Consider the following 22,526-nt stretch of genomic DNA (forward strand, 5'->3'; position numbering starts at 1 on the left):
GAAAACACAGCTGGAAGTTCGCTAATCTGTGATTTACAAGGACACATTCCCTGGTTCCCAACAGTTACTTTTCTACAGTAATGTTCTCATCATCCCTAAACTACCATGCCTGCTGTTAATTATGTTATTTCTTATAGTTTCACAACTATACATATGAACAGCACACATTATAATTTAATCTATTCTACTACTCACTCTGCTTTAAGCTTATATTGTATTTAATAACAGACAAAACCTGTTTTTCCCCTGATCTGATTACAGATTCCAACCACTCGATTCAGTGAATGGAATGTCTTATCAGTGTTGCCATAGCGACCTGTCTGCAGTGAAGCACCTGTTTGAGTTTCTAACTCAGACTAAACTTCTTTCCCATAATGTATATTACATAAGACATTTGATGTCAATGAATTTTAGCCTTGTTATGCTAATATCTCTAAAACCTACAAGAAAGAAAGACTTGCATTTATATAGCACCTTTCACCACCTCAGGACGTCGCAATGTGCTTCATAGCCAATGAAGTACTTTGGAAGTGTAGTCACTGACAGTGTTGTATTGTAGGAAACAAGCGGCTCAGATACACAAACCTTTAAAAGTGGGAGGACAAGTTATGGCTCATGGTATTAAAGGGAGTGGGGTAGCGTGGATAGGAAGTTTTGTAAAGGACAGAGAGTAGTGATTGATGGATGTTCAGACTGCAGGGATGTAAACAGTGGTGTCCCCCAGGGTCAGTGTTGGGACCATTGCTCTTCTCAATATAGACAAATGATCTGGGCTTGGGTTTATGGAGCACAAGATCAAAATATCTAGATGAGACTACAATAGGGACTGTGGGGAACTGTGAAGAGTGATTTCAACATGATATACATGGGATAGTAGATTGAACAGGTAGAGGTCAGATGAAATTTAGTGTAGAGATATGTGAAGTGATACATTTTGTGAGGAAGAATGAGAGGAAATGTACATTTTAATTGAAACATACAGGATTTTGAGGGGTATTGACAGGGTAGATGCTGAGAGGTTGTTTCCCCTGGCTGGAGTATGTAGAACTAATGGGCATAATCTCAGGATAAGGGGTCGGCCATTTAAGACTGAGATAAGGAGGGATTTCTTCACTCATAGGGTTATGAAGCTTTGGAATTCTCTGCCCCAGAGGGTTGTGAATGCTGAGTCTTTGAGTATATTCAAGGCTTAGATAGATAGATTTTTGGACTCTAGGGGAATCAAGGGCTATGGGGATTGGGTGGGAAAGTGGAGTTCAGGTCGATGATCAATCATGATCTTACTGAATGGTGGAGCAGGCTCGAGGGGCCGTGTGACATACTCCTGCTCCTAATTCTTATGTTCTTATGTAAAACTTTAAAAGGAGTAGAGGAGCAGAGTGATTTAAGAGTTCAGGTACAGTGGTGTTCCACAGGGAACGGTGCTGGGATCACTATTGTTCATAAATGATTTGGACTCGGGAATCAGAAGAACAATTATAAAGTTTGTCGATAATACCAATAAAGGTAGAGTTAATACTGAGAAAGACAAAATGCAACAAGCCATTAATAAATTTCAGCATGGGTGTGTAATTGGCAAATGAATGTCACTATAGATCAGTGTGAGGTGGTGTGTTAATGAATTTCACTATAGATCAGTGTGAGGTGGCGCATTAATGAATTCACTGTAGACCAGTGTGAGGTGGTGTGTTAATGAAATTCACTGTAGATCAGTGTGAGGTGGTGTGTTAATGAATTTCACTATAGATCAGTGTGAGGTGGTGTGTTAATGAATTTCACTATAGATCAGTGTGAGGTGGTGTGTTAATGGATTGCACTATAGATCAGTGTGAGGAGGTGTGTTAATGAATTTCACTATCGATCAGTGTGAGGTGGTGTGTTAATGAATTTCACTATAGGTCAGTGTGAGGTGGTGTTAATGAATGTCACTGTAGATCAGTGTGAGGTGGTGCGTTAATGAATTTTACTGTAGATCAGTGTGAGGTGGTGTGTTAATGAATTTCACTATAATCAGTGTGAGGTGGTGTGTTAATGAACTTCACTATAGATCAGTGAGATGTGGTGTGTTAATGAATTTCACTATAGATCAGTGTGAGGGGGTGTGTTAATGAATTTCACTATAGATCAGTGTGAGGTGGTGTGTTAATGAATTTCACTGTAGATCAGTGCGAGGTGGTGTGTTAATGAATTTCACTGTAGATCAGTGTGAGGTGGTGTGTTAATGAATTTCACTATAGGTCAGCATGAGGTGGTTGTTAATGGTTTGCACGATATAACAGTGTGAGGTGGTGTGTTAATGAATTTCACTGCAGATCAGTGTGAGGTGGTGTGTTAATGAATTTCACTATAGATCAGTGTGAGGAGGTGTGTTAATGAATTTCACTATCGATCAGTGTGAGGTGGTGTGTTAATGAATTTCACTGTAGGTCAGTGTGAGGTGGTGTGTTAATTAATTTCACTATAGATCAGTGTGAGGTGGTGTGTTAATGGATTGCACTATAGATCAGTGTGAGGTGGTGTGTTATTGAATTTCACTATAGCTCAGTGTGAGGTGGTGTGTTAATGAATTTCACAATAGATCAGCGTGAGGGGGTGAGTTAATGAATTTCACTATAGATCAGTGTGAGGTGGTGTGTTAATGAATTTCACTGTAGATCAGTGCGAGGTGGTGTTAATAAATTTCACTGTAGATCAGTGTGAGGTGCTGTGTTAATGAATTTCACTATAGATCAGGGTGAGGTGGTGTGTTAATGAATTTCACTGCAGATCAGTGTGAGGTGGTGTGTTAATGAATTTCACTTTATATCAGTGTGAGGGGTTTGTTAATGAATTTCACGATTGATCAGGGTGAGGTGGTGTGTTAATGAATTTCACTATCGATCAGTGTGAGGTGGTGTGTTAATGAATTTCACTATAGGTCAGCGTGAGGTGGTGTGTTAATGAATTTCACTGTAGATCAGTGTGAGGTGGTGTGTTAATGAATTTCACTATAGATCAGTGTGAGGTGGTGTGTTAATGAATTTCACTATAGATCAGTGTGAGGTGGTGTGTTAATGAATTTCACTACAGATCAGTGCGAGGTGGTGTGTTAATGAATTTCACTGTAGATCAGTGTGAGGTGGCGTGCTAATGAATTTCACTGTAGATCAGTGTGAGGTGGTGTGTTAATGAATTTCACTATAGATCAGTGTGAGGTGGTGTGTTAATGGATTGCACTATAGATCAGTGTGAGGAGGTGTGTTAATGAATTTCACTATCGATCAGTGTGAGGTGGTGTGTTAATGAATTTCACTATAGGTCAGTGTGAGGTGGTGTTAATGAATGTCACTGTAGATCAGTGTGAGGTGGTGCGTTAATGAATTTTACTGTAGATCAGTGTGAGGTGGTGTGTTAATGAATTTCACTATAATCAGTGTGAGGTGGTGTGTTAATGAACTTCACTATAGATCAGTGAGATGTGGTGTGTTAATGAATTTCACTATAGATCAGTGTGAGGGGGTGTGTTAATGAATTTCACTATAGATCAGTGTGAGGTGGTGTGTTAATGAATTTCACTGTAGATCAGTGCGAGGTGGTGTGTTAATGAATTTCACTGTAGATCAGTGTGAGGTGGTGTGTTAATGAATTTCACTATAGGTCAGCATGAGGTGGTTGTTAATGGTTTGCACGATATAACAGTGTGAGGTGGTGTGTTAATGAATTTCACTGCAGATCAGTGTGAGGTGGTGTGTTAATGAATTTCACTATAGATCAGTGTGAGGAGGTGTGTTAATGAATTTCACTATCGATCAGTGTGAGGTGGTGTGTTAATGAATTTCACTGTAGGTCAGTGTGAGGTGGTGTGTTAATTAATTTCACTATAGATCAGTGTGAGGTGGTGTGTTAATGGATTGCACTATAGATCAGTGTGAGGTGGTGTGTTATTGAATTTCACTATAGCTCAGTGTGAGGTGGTGTGTTAATGAATTTCACAATAGATCAGCGTGAGGGGGTGAGTTAATGAATTTCACTATAGATCAGTGTGAGGTGGTGTGTTAATGAATTTCACTGTAGATCAGTGCGAGGTGGTGTTAATAAATTTCACTGTAGATCAGTGTGAGGTGCTGTGTTAATGAATTTCACTATAGATCAGGGTGAGGTGGTGTGTTAATGAATTTCACTGCAGATCAGTGTGAGGTGGTGTGTTAATGAATTTCACTTTATATCAGTGTGAGGGGTTTGTTAATGAATTTCACGATTGATCAGGGTGAGGTGGTGTGTTAATGAATTTCACTATCGATCAGTGTGAGGTGGTGTGTTAATGAATTTCACTATAGGTCAGCGTGAGGTGGTGTGTTAATGAATTTCACTGTAGATCAGTGTGAGGTGGTGTGTTAATGAATTTCACTATAGATCAGTGTGAGGTGGTGTGTTAATGAATTTCACTATAGATCAGTGTGAGGTGGTGTGTTAATGAATTTCACTACAGATCAGTGCGAGGTGGTGTGTTAATGAATTTCACTGTAGATCAGTGTGAGGTGGCGTGCTAATGAATTTCACTGTAGATCAGTGTGAGGTAGTGTGTTAATGAATTTCACTACAGATCAGTGCGAGGTGGTGTGTTAATGAATTTCACTGTAGATCAGTGTGAGGTGGCGTGCTAATGAATTTCACTATAGATCAGTGTGAGGTGGTGTGTTAATGAATTTCATTGTAGATCAGTGTGAGGTGCTGTGGTAATGAATTTCACTATAGGTCAGCGTGAGGTGGTGTGTTAATGAATTTCACTGTAGATCAGTGTGAGGCGGTGTGTTAATGAATTTCACTATAGGTCAGTGTGAGGCGGTGTGTTTATGAATTTCAAGGATGTCTCGGAGCGGGTGCAGAGCATTCTGAAGGGGGAGGGGGATCAGCCAGTTGTCGTGGTACATGTAGGTACCAACGATGTAGGTAAAAAGAGGGAGGAGGTCCTACAAGCTGAATTTAGGGAGTTAGGAGCTAAATTGAAAAGTAGGACTTCAAAGGTAGTAATCTCTGTATTGCTACCAGTGCCACGAGCTAATAAGATTAGAGAGAGTAAGATAGATAAGCTAAATACGTGGCTTGAGCAGTGGTGCAAGGGAGAGGGATTTAAATTCTTGAGGCATTGGAACCAGTTCTTGGGGAGGAGTGACCTGTACCAAGGGGACGGTCTACACCTGAACTGTGAGGGAGCCGATGTCCTCGGGGTAATATTTTCTAGGACGGTTCGGGAGGATTTAAACTAATTTGGCAGGGGGATGGGAACCTAGGTAGTGGAAAAGAGGGAAGTCATATGAAGTCAGAAATAGATGGTAGAAAGGTGAGAAGCAATAAGCAAAGGAGAGAAACACAAAGGGCCAAACTAATTCATAATGAGAGTGTGAAAAAAGCAAGCCTGAAGGCTTTGTATCTTAATGCTAGAAGCATTAGGAACAAGGTGGATGAATTAGTTGTGGAAATAGAGGTAAACAAGTATGATTTGATTGGGATTACAGAAACGTGGCTGCAGGGTGGGCAAGGCTGGGAACTTAACATCCAGGGATATACAATATTTAGGAAGGATCGGCAAAAAGGTAGGGGAGGTGGGGTAGCATTGCTGGTAAAGGAGGGGATTAATGCAATGGAAAGGAAGGATATTAACTCGGATGAAACGGAATCTGTATGGGTAGAAATGAGAAATAGCAAGGGGAGAAAAACGTTAGTGGGTGTGATATATAGGCCTCCAAATAGTAATATGGAGGTGAGGGAAGGCATAAAAAGGGAAACTAGAGAAGCGTGCGATAAGAGCACAGCTGTCATCATGGGTGACTTTAATTTACATATTGATTGGACTACCCAAATTAGTAAAAATTCTGAGGAGGAGGAATTCCTGGAATGTTTTCGGGACGGTTATCTGGACCAATATGTCGAGGAGCCGACTCGAGATCAGGCCATTTTAGACTGGGTATTGTGCAATGAGAAGGGACTTATCACCAATCTTCTTGTACGAGGCCCCTTGGGTCAGAGCGATCATAATATGATCGAGCTCTCAGTCGAGATGGAGAGTGAGGAAATTGAATCAGAGACTAAGGTCCAGAACTTAAATAAAGGGAATTACGAGGGTATGAGACGGGAATTGGGTAAGATTGATTGGGTGGTGTTTCTGGGGGGATTGACAGTGGATAGACAATGGCAAGCATTCAAAGATAGAATGGAAGAATTCCAGAACATGTTTATACCGGTTTGGCATAAAAATAAACCTAAAAAGGTGACTCAACCGTGGATAACGAGGGAAATTAGGGACAGCATAAAATCAAAAAAAAGGGCATATCAACTGGCAAAAAAAAGCACCAGACCGGAAGATTGGGGGCAGTACAGGATACAGCAGAAGAGGACAAAGGGATTAATCAGGAAGGGGAAAATAGAATACGAAAGTAAACTTGCAGCAAAAATGAAGACAGACTGCAAAAGCTTTTATCGGTATATCAGGAGGAAAAGACTGGTAAAATCCCAAGTCGGTCCCCTGCAGTCCGATTCGGGAGAATATATAATGGAGAATAAGGAAATGGCAGACCAATTAAACTCATACTTTGGTTCTGTATTCACAAAGGAGGACACAAATAACCTCCCAGGAATATCGGCAAACATAGGGACTAATGAGAGGGAGGAGCTGACAGAAATTAGTATCTCTAGGGATATGGTGTTGGGTAAGTTGAGGGGACTGAAGGCCGACAAATCCCCGGGGCCTGATAAACTACATCCTAGGGTACTTAAGGAGGTGGCCCTGGAGATAGCAGATGCTCTAAGGATCATCTTCCGGAACTCCATTGACTCGGGAACAGTACCCGTGGATTGGAGGGTAGCTAATGTTACCCCAATATTTAAAAAGGGGGGTAGAGAGAAAGCAGGGAATTATAGACCAGTAAGCCTTACATCGGTTGTGGGCAAAATGCTAGAGTCCATTATTAAGGATAAAATAGCGGAGCACTTGTCAAATGGGGAAAGGATCGGACAGAGTCAACATGGATTTACAAAGGGTAAATCGTGTTTGACTAATCTGCTGGAATTTTTTGAGGAAGTAACTGGTAAAATAGATGGGGGAGAGCCAGTGGATGTGGTGTACCTTGACTTCCAGAAAGCCTTCGATAAGGTTCCACACAAAAGATTGTCATGCAAAATTAAGGCTCATGGGATTGGGGGCAAAGTATTAACGTGGATAGAGAACTGGCTGGCGGATAGAAAACAGAGAGTTGGAATAAACGGCTCGTTTTCAGAGTGGCAGGCAGTGACCAGCGGGGTGCCGCAAGGATCTGTCCTGGGACCCCAGCTGTTCACAATATATATAAATGATCTGGATCAGGGAATTGGATGCAATATTTCCAAATTCGCTGACGACACTAAACTAGGAGGAGGGGTGGGCTCTGATGAGGATGTCAGGAGGCTACAGTGCGATTTGGACAGGTTGGGGGAATGGGCAGATACGTGGCAGATGCACTATAATGTGGATAAATGCGAGGTTATCCACTTTGGGGGTAAAAACAGGAGGGTAGATTATTATCTAAATGGCAATAGATTGGGAGATGGGGAAGTGCAGAGGGACCTGGGTGTTCTTGTGCACCAGTCACTGAAGGAGAGCATGCAGGTGCAACAGGCGATTAAGAAGGCAAATGGTATGTTGGCCTTCATATCAAGGGGGTTCGAGTATAGGAATAGGGATACCTTACTACAGCTGTACAAGGTGCTGGTGAGACCGCATCTGGAGTATTGTGTACAGTTTTGGTCGCCCCATCTGCGGAAGGATGTTCTTGCCATGGAAAGAGTGCAACGGCGATTCACCAGGCTGATACCTGGAATGGCGGGAATGACCTACGAAGAGAGATTAAATAGTTTGGGCTTGTACTCACTGGAGTTTAGAAGATTGAGAGGGGATCTCATCGAAACATATAAAATTATGGCAGGCCTGGACAGGCTGAATTCAGAGAGAATGTTTCCAATGGCCAGGGAGCACAGAACCAGGGGCCACAGTCTAAAAATAGCGGGCAAATCATTTAAAACAGAGATGAGGAAGAATTTCTTCACTCAAAGAGTGGTGAGCCTGTGGAATTCCCTGCCACAGAGGGCTGTGAAGGCTAATTCAATAAATATTTTCAAGAGAGAATTGGATATATTTCTGAAGGCTAAGGGGATTAAGGGTTACGGAGAAAAGGCGGGGACGGGGTACTGAACTGGTAAGATCAGCTATGATCTCAGACGAGGATCAGCCATGATCTCATTGAATGGCGGAGCAGGCTCGAAGGGCCGAATGGCCTACTCCTGTTCCTATCTCTATGTTACTATGTTCACTGTAGATCAGTGTGAGGGGGTGTGTTTTGGTGGGAAGAATAAGGAGGCCACTCACTACTTGGACAAGGGGGTGAAATTGGGTTGCTTTGTGCCTGCTGTGATATTCAACGGGAGGTTAGCGGCGGCGGCAGCCGGTTGCGCCCCGCGGCACTGCACCACCGGCAATGACGTCATCGCCGTGCGCAGCACCCTGGCTGCAAGCTTGGGTTGCGACTCCTGACCTATCACCGGATGATATGTCCGACAGGGTCAGGGGTTGTTCCTGCAGCCGCGGCGACACCACTTAAAGGGCAGGTGTCGGGCAGCAACTTTTAATTTTGGCCGACTGCCAGCACCTGCCCCCTTCCCCTTTCTTCTTCGGTGTCAGCCGCGATCGCTCAGCCCGGCGTCCCTCTTGATCCGACACCCCGCTCCCCGGTGGTCCAGCAGGGCCCCGGTGTGCGCAGTGCTAGGCCCCTCCGCTTTAATCAGGGAGGGAGGTCTGCTATGACGCGGTGCTATGTGCTGACGGGCATGGTGCTGTTACACGAAGCACCGTGAAATTCACTGGTAGTGCCTCAAGAGGGAAGGGAGCGCTTCCAGTAGCACCCTGCCTCCTGCCTGGGGCGCTGCCACTGAATTTAATGCGCAGGGGCGCTAACTTTTTCAGGGAGCTAAAATTAGCCCCGGTGACATTAGCGACCCAAAGGGGGCGCCACCGAATTTCCCCCTGTGGTAAACCACTGTTTGTATTCCACTGTGTACATGCCTGGACATGCCTCGGCTGACTCCTCCCACAAGTCCTAGTATAAAGGTGACTGCTCCCCAGCCCTTTGTATTTCTGGACCGGTCCACCACTCGAGGCAGACCTTCATTCTTTTGTTAATAAAAGCCTTTAGTTACTCTCTTAACTCTCAGTCTTTTATGAGTAATTGATAGCGCCTCACCCCCTAAGAGTCTAAATGGGCTGGAGGAGCAGAGGGATCCAGATACACAAATCACTAAAAGTAGCAACACAGGTTAATAAGGCCATTAAAAAAAAAGCACTGCGGTACATTCCTAAAGGAGCCTTCTGTTCCGTGCCTAGGAGCTCTGAACCATGGCAGAGAGCGGCTGGGACACGTATCTCACACGCCTTGAGATTAACCCACACGGCAACTTTGCTGTCAGTGAAGAGAGACAAGAAAGACCAAAGTGCTGTTTGCCCCTCTCAGTGTGGCCCTGAAAGGCTGTGTCCAGGCTGGAGTTCTGTTCCTGCCGTACGATCCTCCCCCAGATTGTCCTTTCTGAGCTCCAGCCAGGTGATGCTAAACACTCAGGTGGGAAAACAAATATCTACAACAATGTGTTTAAAACAAAGTTGATTTATTTGACATATATCCAGAATATTAAACTCCAGCCCAGTTCCTGGAGTTATTAACATCAGCAGAAACAATCCCCACCTGTCAGAATGAACATGGTTCAGTCTTGGATGTGATTAGCAGCAGCAGTAACAGCAGAATCCAACCCCTGCAGTCACTTGTGAACTCGCTGGTGTGTCAGCAGGGTGGATGAGCGACTGAATCCCTTCCCACACACAGAGCAGGTGAACGGCCTCTCCCCAGTGTGAACTCGCTGGTGTGTCAGCAGGGTGGATGACTGAATGAATCCCTTCCCACACTCAGGGCAGGTGAACGGCCTCTCCCCAGTGTGAACTCGCTGGTGTGTCAGCAGGTGGGATGACTCTGTGAATCCCTTCCCACACTCAGAGCAGGTGAACGGTCTCTCCCCAGTGTGAACTCGCTGGTGTCTCAGCAGGTTGGATGAGCGAGTGAATCCCTTTCCACACACGGAGCAGGTGAACGGCCTCTCCCCGGTGTGAACTCGCTGGTGTACAGTGAGCTCAGCTGACTGCCTGAACCCATTCCCGCAGTGAGAGCACCTGAACGGTCTCTCCCCAGTGTGAACACGTTGATGGCGTATCAGTTCCCCGGAACCTTTATAGCACTTCCCACAGTCCGAGCAATTAAAAGGTTTCTCATCAGTGTGAACTCGCTGGTGTGACAGCAGGGAGGATGACTGAGTGAATCCCTTCCCACACACGGAGCAGGTGAACGGTCTCTCCCCAGTGTGAACTCTCTGGTGTATAGTGAGCTCAGATGGTCGCTTGAACCCAATCCCGCAGTGAGAGCACCTGAATGGTCTCTCGTCAGTGTGAACTAGCTGATGTCTCAGCAGGGTGGATGACTGAGTGAATCCCTTCCCACACACGGAGCAGGTGAACGGCCTCTCCCCAGTGTGAACTCGTTGGTGTATAGTGAGCTCAGATGGTTGCCTGAACCCTATCCCGCAGTGAGAGCACCTGAATGGTCTCTCGCCAGTGTGAACTCGCTGATGTCTCAGCAGGGTGGATGAGTGAGTGAATCCTTTCCCACACACGGAGCAGGTGAACGGCCTCTCCCCGGTGTGAACGGTGCTTTTTGCTTCCATATTCAAAGGCCGATGATATTCAGTTCCTGATGAATCAAGTGACTGTCAGATCTTGACGTGATGTGTGGTTTGAGTTTCCCGTCTGCAAATCCTCCCCTTCTAATACCCTGTAAAATAAATTTAAAACACGGAGCGTGAGAGAGAACCCACTAAAGAGGCAGGTTGTGAAATTGAGCTCAATGAATCTGGTTATTTGTGGGGCCGGCACTAGAAAAAAGTGACCACGAAAGCTGCCGGATTGTCATAAAATCCCACTGGTTCACTAATGTCCCTCAGTGAAGGGAATCTGCCACTTGGTTTGGGACTCTGGCCTCGATGGGAGGAGAGAGAGAGAGAGAGGTGGGAGTGGGAGGGGGCGAAGGAGATGGACTTTATACATCTGCAACTCGACCAGAACTTTGACAGAACCTCCAAAACCCGCAACCTCCAGCACCTAGAAGGACAAAGGCAGAAGGTGCATGGGAGCACCATCACCTCCAAGTTCTCCAAGTCACACACCATCCTGACTTGGACATATATCACCGTTGCTACATCATCACTGGGTGAAAATCCTGGAACTCCTTACACAACAGCATTGTGGGAGTACCTTCACCACACGGACTGCAGCGGTTCAAGAAGGCGGCCCACCATCACCTTCTCAACGGGAAGATGGGGATTGGCAACATATTCTGGTCTTGCGAGCGACGCCCACATCCCAAGAATGAATGAAAACAAATCTGTGTATGTAAAATGGATTAAAAACCTCTACAGAAATACTTGTTCCTAAAACAATACTCTTTTACATTGTAGGGACAGTGTCTGTGTAACAACCTAATCTCCTCCAGAATCCACCTCCCTTGACTGTCACACATTGGAAATTGTTGGGTCCTCCTGGGCTCAGAAGTACTGGGGGTTAAACCCAGCAGCTTCTCCTCCATCTCCACTCCAGCTCAAACTGAAACAACAAAAAGACCTACACAGGCGGCCAGGGACATACCTTCGGTCAGCCTGCAATAAAGCTCTTCCCCACAGCCGCTGACTAATGGCGGCCGCAGCACACACAATTCACCGCGCCCCAGAAACCGCTCTATCCAACGCGCTGATTTCCCCGCTGAGAGTACGCATGCTCCCCGGGGCCGCGGGCCATTCTGGGATCCTGGCTCCTGTCCTTTGCCCCGAGGCGGACTTGGTGGAACCGGCTGAAGAAACCGGGAAGCAGCGGCTCGGATGGGGAGGCGCTGCACCCTGGGTTTCCTGGTGCCAGGGCCCTGGCCGCACGTCCGCCGGGCCCGGCCGCTCTGATTCTGATTGAGTTTTTTGATGAGGTAACAGAGGGGTTAATGAGGGCAATGCGGTTAACATGTTGTACATGGATTTCCAAAAGGCGTTCGACAAGTGCCACATAATTGGCTTGCCAGCAAAGTTGAAGCCCATGGAATAAAAGGGACAGTGGCAGCATGGATACGGAATTGGCAAAGTGACAGGAAACAGAGTAGTGGTGAACGGTTGTTTTTCAGACTGGAGGAAGGTATACAGTGGTGTTCCCCAGGGGTCGGTACTAGGACCACTGCTTTTCTTGATTGATATATATATGACTTAGACCTGGGTGTACAGGGCACAGTTTCAAAATATGCAGATGACACAAAACTTGGAAGTATAGTGAACAGTGAGGAGGATTGTGATAGACTTCAAGAGGACATAGACATGCTGGTGGAATGGGCGGACACATGGGAGATGAAATTTAACGCCGAAAAGTGCGAACTGATATATTTTGGTAGGAAGAATGAGGAGAGGCAATATAAACTAAAGGGTATAAGTCTAAAATATGTGCATGAACAGAGAGACCTGGGGGTATGTGTGCACAAACCATTGAAGGTGGCAGGGCAGGTTGAGAAAGCAGTTCAAAAAGCGTGCGGGATCCTGGGCTTTATAAATAGAGGCATGGAGTCCAAAAGCAAGGAGGTTATGATGAACCTTTATAAAACACTGGTTCGGCCTCAACTGGAGTAGTGTGTCCAATTCTGGGCGCCGCATTTTAGGAAGGATGTGAAGGCCTCAGAGAGGGTGCAGAAAAGATTTACAAGAATGGTTCCAGGGATGAGGGACTTCAGTTAGGTGGATAGACTGGAGAAGCTGAGGTTGTTCTCCTTAGAGCAGGGAAGGTTGAGATGAGATTTGATAGAGGTGTTCAAAATCACGAGGGTTCTGGACAGAGTAGATAGAAACTGTTCCCATTGGCGGAAGGGTCGAACCAGAGGACACAGATTTAAGGTGATTGGCAGAAGAACCAAAGGCGACATGAGGAAAAACCTTTTTACTCAGCGAGTGGTTAGGATCTGGAATGCACTGCCTGAAAGGGTGGTGGAGGCAGATTCAATCACGGCTTTCAAAAGGGAATTGGATAAGTACCTGAAGTAAAGATATTTGCAGGGTTACGGGGAAAGAGCGGGGAGTGGGACTAGCTGAAGTGGTCTTGCAGAGAGCCGGCACGGGATCGACGGGCTGAATGGCCTCCTTCTGTGCTGTAACCATTCTATGATTCTATAAAATATTAGAAATTTTGTTTGGGGTTGTGGTGATTATTCTTTATGTTTAGTAAGAAGTATTGTGATTGGTTGTTTGTTTCCTGCCTTGGGATATATGCTGTAATCTCATTGGTAGTTGATGTCATGTGATTTGTGGTGGCCATCTTAAATTCAGTTCTTTCCAGCCTTTAGTTGGGACTGGGTGTTGAAGATGTGCTACAGGATTTTTAAGTTAATAAAGCCTAGATTAGAAAGGCAAATCTATTCTTTATTTCAATTTATTAACTTTATGTCAGAATGGAGCGATATCTTCAACCAGAACGATTCAATGCTGACCCTAATTCTGCAGGAGTGGATGATAAATGGAAACATTGGTATTGTACATTTAAAAACTTTTTGGGCGTGTTGGATCAAGAGTCTCGAAATAAGCTGAATATGCTGATCAACTACATTGCTCCGGATGTGTATAAGTATATTTTGGACTGTAAAACTTACGAAGTGGCTATTTCTACATTGGAAAAGATTTTTGTTAAACCAAAGAATGAGGTATTTGCACGTCACCTTCTATCTGCCCGTAGGCAGCAGGTGGGAGAATCTTTGGATGCTTATTTACAAGCACTTCGGTGCCTTAGTGTTAACTGTAATTATAAGGCCGTGACGGCTGAAGAATATAAGGAAGAATCGGTACGGGATGCTTTTATTAATGGATTACTGTCTAGATCAATTCGTCAGCGGTTGTTAGAAAATAAGATTTTGGATCTTAAGAGTGCTTTTGAGCAAGCTTCTCCATTGGATGTGGCTCAGAGAAGTTCGGATTCTTATGCTCTTTTAATCGGCCTGTGACTGTGGTTTCGGCAGTTCCGGATGAAAAGGAATTATGTGGACTTAATAGGATTGGTTTAATAGATTCTGAAACAGTTTCTACTTCAGCGGCTGTTGCCTCTAGGATTCAGAAGTATTATTTTTGTGGGAACGTCCGGCACCCTCGTCTGAAGTGTCCTGCTCGGGAGGCTGTGTGTAGTAAATGCGGCAAGAGAGGTCATTATGCACGTGTGTGTAAATCATCAGGTTCAATTACCTCCTCTGTGACTATTCAGCCTTTAGATAGGGCGTTTATTGCATCAATTTCTGCTGCATTTGCTCATGGCCTAAACAAAGCTATAGTTACGGCCCAAGTTAATGGGTTGGAAGTGAAGGCCCTTATAGATACGGGCAGTACCGAGAGTTTTATAAGTCTTCAGTTTGCAAAGGAGAAGCATTTGAAAATTTTGCCTGTTTCCTATCAGGTGTGTATGGCTCAGACGACTCTCACTTCACAAGTAGCTGGTTGTTGCCTTGTGAAATTGATTCTTCTAGGTAATACGTATACTGATATACGCCTATCTGTTTTGCCTAATCTCTGTGCGGATATTTTGATTGGTCATGATGTGCTTCAGTTACACGAGTCTCTCAGTCTTTCATTTGGCGGGACTAAGCCACCTTTATCTATTTGTGGATTAACCTCTTTATCCATTTCTCCATTATCACTTTTTTCCAATTTGATGCCGGATTGTAAGCCAATTGCTACCAAGTCAAGAAGGTATAGCAGTCAGGATATAGAATTTATTAATTCTGAAGTTCAACGTCTCTTATTGGAAGGAATCATTGAACCTAGTTGTTCGCCTTGGCGGGCACAGGTAGTTGTCACGACTAACGAGAGACATAAGAAACGAATGGTGATAGACTATTCCCAAACTATTAATAGGTATACTCAATTAGATGCGTACCCTTTGCCTAAGATTGATGAGCTTATCAATAAAGTATCTCAGTATAAGGTTTTTAGCACTATTGACCTAAAGAGTGCTTATCATCAGATTCCTATTGCTAAGAAGGATCAACCATATACGGCCTTTGAGGCTGGTGGAAAGCTGTATCAGTTTTGCCGAATACCATTTGGTGTTACTAATGGTGTTGCTTGTTTTCAACGGGCAATGGATGCTTTTATAAGTGATAACTCTCTCTCTGACACCTTTTCATACTTAGATGACATCACGGTGTGTGGCAAATCAAGGGTGGAGCATGATTCTAATTTAGAAAGATTCCTTCAAGCTGCGGAAAAAGTTGGTTTAACTTTCAATAAAGAGAAGTGTACCTTTTCGACCACTGAGGTAAATCTACTGGGGTACATTACCTCGGGAAACAAGATTAAACCAGACCCAGAACGTCTGCGACCATTGATTGATTTACCTTGTCCTACTAATTCTAAGGCTTTGCAACGAGTTGTTGGACTGTTTTCTTACTATTCTAATTGGATTGCAAATTTTTCACAGAAGATCCGGCCTCTTATTCGGGTTACGACATATCCTCTATCATGGGAGGCCAGGACGTGTTTTGATAATTTTAAAAAGGATATCCTTGGAGCAGTTGTGCATTCTATTGATGAGCAGGTTCCTTTTGTGATTGAGACGGATGCTTCTGATTTTGCAATTGGGGCTACTCGGAACCAAAATGGAAGACCTGTGGCCATTTTCTCACGTACCTTGAACAATAGTGAAAAAAGGCATTCTTCAATAGAGAAAGAGGCGTATGCAATAGTAGAAGCACTGCGTAAATGGAGACATTATTTATCGGGGCGACATTTTACGTTGGTAACTGATCAAAAGTCTGTGTCCTTTATGTTTGATGTCAAACATTTTGGAAAGATTAAGAATGATAAAATAATGAGGTGGAGGATTGAGTTGGCATGTTACCATTTATAGTTTATCGTCCGGGGAAGGATAATGTTGCTGCTGATGCGCTGTCGAGGGCTTATTGTTCTGTGATTCACGGAGATACGCTTATTAATCTTCACAATGCCTTATGCCATCCTGGGGTTATGAGGATGATACACTTCGTACGCAGTAAGAATTTGCCCTTTTCAGTTGAAGATGTCAAGCGGATGACTTCATCATGTTCTATCTGTGCTCGGTGTAAACCGAATTTCTTTAAGCCTCAACGAGCTCATCTTATAAAGGCTACTTCTCCTTTTGAACGTTTGAGCGTCGATTTCAAGGGGCCTCTTCCTTCAACTACTCAAAACCGATATATATTTACTGTTGTGGATGAGTTTTCAAGGTTCCCTTTTGCTTTTCCTTGCGCAGACGTATCAGCTGCTACAGTTATCAAATGTCTGACTCAACTTTTTGTCATCTTTGGGATGCCTGCGTATATCCATTCGGATCAGGGAAGTTCTTTTATGTCTTCCCAGTTGAAGGAATACCTTCAGAGTCGGGGAATTTCTACTAGCAGAACTACCCCGTATAATCCCCAGGGTAATGGACAGTGCGAACGATACAATGGGGTGATCTGGAAGGCAGTTATGTTGGCTTTGACATCCCGGAACCTTAAGAATACACAGTGGGAAATTGTACTGCCTGATGCCCTGCATTCCATTAGATCATTGCTTTCAACGGCTACTAATGTGACCCCCCATGAAAGGCTCTTTAACTATCTGCGGAGATCTACTACGGGATATTCGGTACCTTCATGGCTTACTATGCAGGGACCTGTGCTGCTTCGACGCCATGTTAGATTGTCAAAATATGATCCTTTAGTGGAGGAGGTGGAGCTGTTGGAGGCAAATTCCCAATATGCTCATATTCGATTCCAAGATGGGAAAGAAAGTACCGTTTCAATTAAAGACTTGGCTCCTTGTGGTGGCCAGCCCTCTTCTGAGGATATTAACAATAGTCATGATTCAGATAATGTGGATGCTGTTACAGATACTACGAATATTTCCAATCCGACTGCAGATAATTATACTTCTATTAGTCAGCCCTCGATGGATGTTCATGACCGTCCCAGTTTACCTCCTGATGGGATTTCTAATCCGGAAACCGTTGAAAATCGGGATATGGATAGCCTTCCGGCAGAAGATACTTCTGTGTCTCCTGGTGTGGGAGGGCAAGGAATTTCACCAAGGTTGAGAAGGTCGAGACGAACAAGATATCCGGTCGACCGATTGAAAATGGACTTTTAAATTGATAGTAATGTTTTAAAATTGTTGAAATATTATATTATATTGTTTTAGTTGAGAGATACTTAATACTTATGTGCAATGTTACTATTTGTTGTTGCTCACTTAGTATTGTGTCATGTTGAATAGTTTTATTTTGTCTGTGCATAGTTTTAGTTGTAAATAATTAATTATAAATTGTAAAGGTTATTTAGGTTGGAGTATATTTTAAAAGGAGGGGTGAATGTGGTGATTATTCTTTAGTAAGAAGTATTGTGATTGGTTGTTTGTTTCCTGCCTTGGGATATATGCTGTAATCTCATTGGTAGTTGATGTCATGTGATTTGTGGTGGCCATCTTAAATTCAGTTCTTTCCAGCCTTTAGTTGGGACTGGGTGTTGAAGATGTGCGACAGGACTTTTAAGTTAATAAAGCCTAGATTAGAAAGGCAAATCTATTCTTTATTTCAGGGGTTTATCTGCTTTTATTGATGAATTTAAAAAGTCTCTATTAAAACCTGAGCCAGTGTGTTGCGAGCCAAAGAGCCTTGTGTCCAATGCGGGGAATAAAGGCCCACAGCCTCCCCTGGCCCCGGGCCGTGAACAAGGGACTGGAGAAACTCGCTGCCCTGTGGATCAGACAATCAGCCGGCGCTAGTCCCGCCCCTCGGGCTCCCCGATTGGTTGGAGGACCCGCCGCCGGCTCGCTCCTCCAGCCCTGCCCGCTCCCTATTGGTCGGAAGCTCCCGTCAATCAGGCCCTGGGCCCGGGCCACGTGTCCCCGAGGAGATCACGTGCTCCGTCCAACTGCCGCCGCTCGGTCCGGGGATTCGCGGCCTCTCAGGTTTTTCTATTTCTCCTTATTCTCTCCCGATCCACCCCTCCCCCCGACCCCGTGCGATTCTCCACCCAATCGGAGCGGAGAAAACTCACTTTGCATCACCGATCGCGACTCTGGAACCGACACCAAGGCCTTTCCCCGGAATGGCCCGCGCCGACTCCGTCCGGCAGGATCCGATCGTGCAGGCGCAGCTCCGAGTGGGGGAGGGGGTTGATCTCCTCTGGGCACGCACGGTTATTACCCTTGGTAACCGGGAGAGGTCGCTGTGCCGGATTCGGTCCAAACCGCCGTTCCCTGTGCGCATGCGCGGACTATCGTCTGTCAATCAGCCAGAAGAGGTCGCTGGTGAGACCAGTGAAGAAAGAAACACTTGCATTTCTGTGGCGCCTTTCACCACCACCGGACGTCCTAAAGTGCTTTACAGCCAATGAAGTACTTTTGAAGTGTAGTCACTGTTGTAATGTAGGAAATGCGGCAGTGAAATAGCGCACAGCAAGCTCCCACAAACAGCAATGTGATAATGACCAGATAATGTATCTTTTTGTTAACTCTGTTTCTCTCTCTACGGATGTTGCCTCGCCTGCTGTGTGTTTCCAGCATTTCCTGTTGTTATTTCAGATTTCCAGCATCCACAGTATTTTGCTATTATCCTGTTGTTACATTGATTGAGGGATAAAAATTGGCTAGCACACCGGGGATATTTCCCCTGCTCTTTCCCACATTACAACAGTGACTACACCTCAAAAGTACTTCATTGGCTGTAAAGCACTTCAAGACGTCTGCTGGTCATGAAAGCACTATATAAATGCAAGTCTTTCTTTCTCAAAATAGTGTCATGGGATCTTTTACATCCACCTGAGAGAGCAGACAGGGCCTCAGTTTAATGTCTCATCCGAAAGACGCCACCTCTGACAGTGCCTCAGTACTGCACTGGAGTGTCAGCCTGAATTTTTGTGCTCAAGTCTCTGGAGTGGGACTTGAACCCACAACCTTATGCCTCAGAGGCAACAGTGCTACCATAGAGTCATAGGTTTATACAGCACAGAAAGGGGCCCTTCGGCCCATCGTGTCCGCGCCGGCCATCAAGCCCTGTCTATTCTAATCCCATTTTCCAGCACTTGGTCCGTAGCCTTGTATGCTATGGCGTTTCAAGTGCTCATCTAAATGCTTCTTCAATGTTGTGAGGGTTCCTGCCTCCACAACCCTTTCAGGCAGTGAGTTCCAGACTCCAACCACCCTCTGGGTGAAAAAGTTCTTTCTCACATCCCCTCTAAACCTCCCGCCCTTTACCTTGAACTTATGCCCCCTGGTTATTGATCCCTCTACTAAGGGGAAAAGTTCCTTTCTATCTACCCTATGCCCCTCATAATTTTGTACACCTCAATCAGGTCCCCCCTCAGGCTTCTCTGCTCTAAGGAAAACAACCCCAGTCTGTCCAGTCTCTCTTCATAGCTGAAGCGTCCAGCCCAGGTAACACCCTGGTGAATCTCCTTTGCACCCTCTCCAATGCAATCGCATCCTTCCTATAGTGTGGCAACCAGAACTGCACACAGTAATCCAGCTGTGGCCTAACTAGCGTTTTGTACAGCTCCATCATAACCTCCCTCCTCTTGCCTTCATTAGCCGAGGCATAGAATATAATTATCCCATATGCCTTCTTAACCACCCTATCTAGCTGTCCTGCTGCCCTCAGGGATCTATGTACATGCACACCAAGGTCCCTCTGATCCTGTCCTTCCTAGGGTCCTATCATTCATTGTGTATTCCCTTGTAAGTCCTCCCAAAATGCATCACCTCATACTTTTCAGGGTTAAATTCCATTTGCCACTGTGCTGCCCATCTAACCAACCCGTCTATATTCTCCTGTAGCCTGAGGCTTCCCTCCTCGCTATTTACCACTCCACCAATTTTCGTGTCATCTGCGAACTTACTGATCATACCTCCTACATTCATATCTAAATCATTAATGTACACTACAAACAGCAAAGGACCCAGCACCAATCCCTGCAGTACACCACTGGACACAGGCTTCCAGTCACAAAAACAACCTTCGACCATCACCCTCTGCCTCCTGCCACTAAGCCAATTTTGGATCCAATGTGCCAAATTGCCCTGGATCCCATGGGCTTTTACCTTCTTGAACAGTCTCCCATGTGGGACTTTGTCAAAAGCCTTACTGAAGTCCATGTAGATTACATCAACTGGACTGCCCTCATCCACACATCTAGTCACCCCCATCGAAAAATTCAGTCAAATTGGTTATACATGATCTCCCCCTGACAAAGCCATGCTGACTATCCTTGATTAATCCTTGCCTCTCCAAGTGGAGACTAATTCTGTCCCTCAGAATTTCCCTACCACTGATGTTTGGCTCATTGGCCTGTAATTCCCTGGTTTATCCCTACTATTACCCTTCTTGAATAATGGTACTACGTTAGCTGTTCTCCAGTCCTCTGGCACCTCCCCTGTGAGAGGTTCTGAAAATTTGTGTCAGAGCCCCTGCAATCTCCTCCCTTGCCTCACACAGCAGGCTGGGATACATCTCGTCTGGGCCTGGGGGTTTATCCACTTTTAAGCCCGCTAAAACCACTAGTACCTCCTCCCTCTCAATACTAATTTGTTCAAGTATATCACAATCCCCCTGCCTGATCTCTATGCCTGCATCGTCCTTCTCCATAGTGAACACAGATGCAAAATATTAATTTAAAACCTCACCTACATCTTCTGGCTCTACACACACATTGCCACTTTGGTCCCTAATGGGCTCTACTCTTTCCCTGGTTATCCTCTTGCCCTTAATATACTTGATGGGCCTTCAATAACCACAAAACTAGAAGTTATAGACTTAAACAAGTTGGCTTTTAATCACAAAGATCAGAGCTAACATCTCAACACGCCGACTGGTTCACAGGAATGAGTCATACAGATCCTGGGATCTTTATGTAAGAGAAGTCAGGGGCGGAGCCAAGAGCCAAGACCTGGAACCTTCCAGGTTAGTTGGGAAAGAGGAAGTGAAACTATACACCATGGGGGAGGGTAATATACATGAGTGCAAAACGAATACAGAACAAGACAAACAGATTTCATTACATTCACCCCTTCTATAGATTTAGTCCATCGGGGTGATGTTTCTTAAAAGTTGGTATAAGTGAGTCTGTCAGGAGGTTTTGCAGTTCTCAGGGATCGGCGCAAAGCCGGTTGGGGTGCCTCTAGGGGAGTGGATTCTGGTTCCTCCGCTGTCCGGGCCTCCGCAGTGTCTTCCAGGTAATCTGCAGTGTCCTCCAGGTTAAAGTTGGGTATTGATACCTCTGGGCGTCCTGTCTCTTTGTAGTGTAGGTCTTCATCGGGTAGTCTCCCATCGTTCTCTCCGCTCCCCGAGGGAGCGAGGTCTTTTATGGAAACAGTGTCCTCTCACCCGTCAGAGTATTCGATATAGGCGTACTGAGGGTTTGCATGGAGGAGCTGTACCTTTTCCACAAGGGGGTCCGTTTTATGGCCTCTCACGTGCTTCCGCAATAGTACTGTCCCCGGAGACGTCAGCCACGCAGGTAGAGATATGCCCGAGGTGGATTTCCGGGGGAAAACGAACATCTTTTCGTGAGGGGTAGCATTAGTGGCAGTACATAACAGAGACCTTATGGAGTGGAGCACGTCTGGGAGGACTTCCTGCCAGCGGGAGGTCGGAAGGCCTTTTGACTTTAAGGCTAACGTGACAGCCTTCCAAACAGTAGCATTCTCCCTTTCCACTTGCCCATTACCCCGGGGGTTGTAGCTAGTGGTTCTGCTAGTGGCTATCCCCTTCGAGAGCAAGAACTGGCGCAGCTCGTCACTCATGAATGACGTCCCCCTATCGCTGTGTATGTAGTTCGGCATGCCAAACATGCAGAATAGAATACAGAGACACTTGATGACCATGGCACTGGCCATGTCTGGGCAGGGAATGGCGAAGGGGAAGCGGGAACATTCATCAATGATATTGAGGAAGTATACTTTACGGTCGGCAGAGGGAAGGGGTCCCTTGAAGTCCAGACTTAGGCGCTCGAATGGCCGTGTGGCTTTGATAAGGTGTGCACGGTCAGGCCTGTAGAAACGAAGCTTGCATTCCACACAGATGCGGCAGGCTCTGGTCATTGCCCTGACCTCCTCGATGGAGTGGGGCAGATTGCGGGACTTTATAAAATGGTATAGTCGGGTGACCCCTGGGTGACAGAGGTCGTTGTGGAGACCCTGTAATTTGTCCGTATGAATGTTGGCACACATTCCTCGCGATAGGGCGTCTGGGGGTTCATTAAGGGCTCCCGGCCTGTACATAATATCATAGTCGAACGTGGATAGTTCGATCCTCCACCTGAGTATTTTGTCATTCTTGATTTTCCCCCTTTGTTTGTTGTTAAACATGAAAGCCACCGACCGCTGGTCGGTGAGCAGGGTGAAACGTT

The 22,526-nt window shown here is 45.4% G+C and overlaps 1 protein-coding gene across 4 annotated transcripts in view; it reads right to left on the reverse strand.

The window, feature by feature from the left end:
* LOC147096558 (uncharacterized) overlaps positions 1-22,526 on the reverse strand; it is a 194,006-nt gene that overhangs the window by 43,863 nt on the left and 127,617 nt on the right. For 3 of the 4 annotated variants that reach the window (XM_085975364.1, XM_085975362.1, XM_085975363.1), the window contains exon 3: positions 9,648-10,877. The exons of the other annotated variant lie outside the window; for it this stretch is intronic. In XM_085975364.1, the coding sequence (XP_085831490.1) occupies positions 9,817-10,770 (954 nt within the window). In that variant the 5' untranslated portion in view covers positions 10,771-10,877 and the 3' untranslated portion in view covers positions 9,648-9,816. Of the gene's footprint in view, positions 1-9,647; positions 10,878-22,526 lie in introns of those variants that run through there. 4 annotated transcript variants of the gene reach the window in all.

This window comes from Somniosus microcephalus, unplaced genomic scaffold, assembly GCF_052327205.1.
Source record: "Somniosus microcephalus isolate GS21.2 unplaced genomic scaffold, FLI_Smic_1.0 unresolved_chr1, whole genome shotgun sequence".
Classification (NCBI taxonomy): Eukaryota; Metazoa; Chordata; class Chondrichthyes; order Squaliformes; family Somniosidae; genus Somniosus; species Somniosus microcephalus.